Here is a 2,553-nt window from a genome sequence, read left to right as displayed (position 1 = left end):
CTCTGAATGCATCATCCAAATGAACTGTAATTAGACCTGGGAGCAGGGTCAGAGGGAGAATTGGGGTGAGAAGATGGAATATATGCTTAGGGCTCCTATCCCAAGCCTCTTAAGGAAGAGAAGCAGGTGACAGAGGAGGAATAGCACCTGCGGGGTGTGGGGAGATGGGGCCGCTGTCCCTGCTCTACCATGGACCACTCGCTCCTCTTGGGACTCACTTTCCCCACCTGTGCAATGGGGAGACAATCCCTGCCCAGCTTCTTCCAAGAGCCTCAGTAAGAAAGTTCTCCCTATTGCAAACTGTAAAGTGCAGCCCACACATGCAGGCTGCCATTCTGGGAACCAGGCCCAGCTGGGCTATGGGGAATGAGGACAGGAGTGTTGGCCATGAGAACACTTTTTTTGTTTTGTTTGTTTGTTTTGGTACTGGGGATCGAACTCCTGACCTTGTGCTTGCAACGCAGGCGCAGTGCTGCTGAGCTAAATCCCCAGCCTGAAAACACCGTTTTGAGGCTCAGAACCTGGTCCTTTGAGCACCCTCAGATTGTCAACATCTCCTCCCCTCAACTTTCCTGGCCGTCTTTGCCGTGGGTGGGGAGGATGTGACCATGGGGTCACTGGGGTTTGGGTGGGGGTAGCTCCTGCCCGGGCCCCTCCTCCCTCTCACAGTGGAGGCAGAGGCCATATCAGCTGCAACCCTAGTAGGCCCACTGGTAGGTAACTCTGCTCCCTAGCTTCAGCAGGTGTCTTGTTGATGAACAGGTACAGTCCCATGGCACTTTCCCCAATCACCTCCTTTGGTGAAGTCTGTCCCCTGTGGACCGATCCCTGGGTGAGGGGTAGGATGCCCAGTGGTGGGCTGTTTCTTGCAGAGCCCAAGTGGCCAATAGCAGGGGATGGTGAGTTCTGGCCACCTGCAGGTGAAGTGCCCAGGCTCAGCAGATGCCTCAGCCCAGCTTGTCCTTTCTCTTGGGTCTGGCTGGGTCTCAGTTCCAGAAGGGCACTGAGAAGAGGGCTTCCCAGAGCCCTGATGGCCCCTTCAGAGCAGCGCCTTGAAAAGGAAGGAGAGAGAAGCACCACAGGAGAGTCCCAGGGCTAGGAAGAAGGTCATGAGGGCGCCGGCCACCTCTCTCTCATGTGGCAGCACCTGCCTGAACACAGAAGTAAAAGCTCTTAGAAAACACTGGGCTCAAATCTGGAGCAGCCCCAAGGCCCTCAGCCTATCCCCATGTCACTGTAATCTGGTCCTTCTCTGGGCTTCAGTTTACCCATCTGTAAAATGAGGCCACTAGACAAGGTCATCTCTCAGTTCCTGTGGGGTCTGTAGGGTTTTAGATTCCATTGCCTTCCTTCTAGACAAAACATCCCTAAACTGGCCCTCCATGTTACCTTTCCTCCTCCCCTGAGATTCTCAACTCCATTGTTTCTGGAGGAAACAATCCATAAACCTTGCTTTTGATCAAAACCAGTTCTACTTCAACAGAGAATTTTGGAGCCAGATGGACTCTAAGGGTTGACAGTCCAACTCATTTATTTTCTGATGGGGAGACTGAGGCCCATAGAGGAGGCCGCAGAACCAGTGCCTGGACTACGTAGGCAAGTATCTCCGTAGCTCCAGGCATGGGGCCAGCTCAGACCCAGCAAGGCCTGGACACAGCTCCCTCCCTTACAACTGTCCCTTTTCCAACAGCCAGCCCCCTCCCTAGCCCCAGCATGCGCCCCAATGGTCCCCCAGACCTGGGTGCCAGGCACATGGTAAGGGATACCAGGTAGCCATTGGAGATGGCAAATAGCAGCATGAACGTGATGAAGTAGGCATCCTGCCGGAAGAGGATGGGTAGCCGAGCCCGCTCAGGCACGTGGCACAGCATGAAGAGTGGCACGAACAGGAACCGAAGGCAAACCAGCAGGGGCAGCAGTCGGCTGTCCTCATCTGGCTGTGGCAGAGGCTCAGGTAAGTGGTCCCTGGGGCTGGCTGTCTGTTCCAGGGGCACTTTGGACACTTATAGGACAGACCCATCAGTCACCCCCAAACTCCTCTGCCCTATCCATGAGCCAGTGAGGATCCAGTGCTGGGACCTCTGGGGAACAAGGCCCTGAGCCAAGGCTATTCAGCAACAGCCTGAAGCTCACCTCGGCCTCTCCCAATATCTAGCTTGTGCTTTCTCCATCACAGAACTGGCCAGGGCCTTAGACAGAGAACATAGTTTTCAAATCTGGTTTCCGAGGGGACCCTTTGGGATTCCACAGACCCCTTTGGAGCAACTAGGATTCCTTTTTCCTTTAATTATAATGTTTGATATATTTGAAATCACACACTGAGCCAGGGGTTTAGCTCAGTGGTGTTGCACCTGCCTGGCAAGCACAAGGTCTTGAGTTCGATTCTGGGTACCCAAAACAAAAATTTTAAGTCAACTAAAGTAAACTCTAATATTAAAAAAAAATAAAAATAGCCGGGTATGGTGGCTCACACCTGTAATCCCAGCATTCGGGAGGCTGAGGCAGGAGGATCGCCGTGAGTTCGAGACCAGCCTGGGCTACATAGTGAGTTCC

At 53.6% G+C, this 2,553-nt stretch overlaps 1 protein-coding gene across 1 annotated transcript in view; it reads right to left on the bottom strand.

The window, feature by feature from the left end:
• Slc29a2 (solute carrier family 29 member 2) overlaps positions 1 to 2,553 on the bottom strand; it is a 9,775-nt gene continuing 7,222 nt past the window's right edge. The window contains exons 11-12 of the mRNA XM_010636170.3: positions 1,738 to 1,937; positions 1 to 1,151 (exon numbers count right to left, since the gene is read on the bottom strand). Coding sequence (XP_010634472.1) covers positions 1,040 to 1,151; positions 1,738 to 1,937 — 312 coding nt within the window. The 3' untranslated portion in view covers positions 1 to 1,039. The remainder of the gene's footprint in view (positions 1,152 to 1,737; positions 1,938 to 2,553) is intronic.

Source organism: Fukomys damarensis, unplaced genomic scaffold, assembly GCF_012274545.1.
Source record: "Fukomys damarensis isolate Sample0158 unplaced genomic scaffold, DMR_v1.0_HiC HiC_scaffold_27, whole genome shotgun sequence".
Lineage (NCBI taxonomy): Eukaryota > Metazoa > Chordata > Mammalia > Rodentia > Bathyergidae > Fukomys > Fukomys damarensis.
The sequence above is the reverse complement of the archived record's forward strand: the minus strand, read 5'-3'. Positions and strand labels throughout refer to the sequence as shown.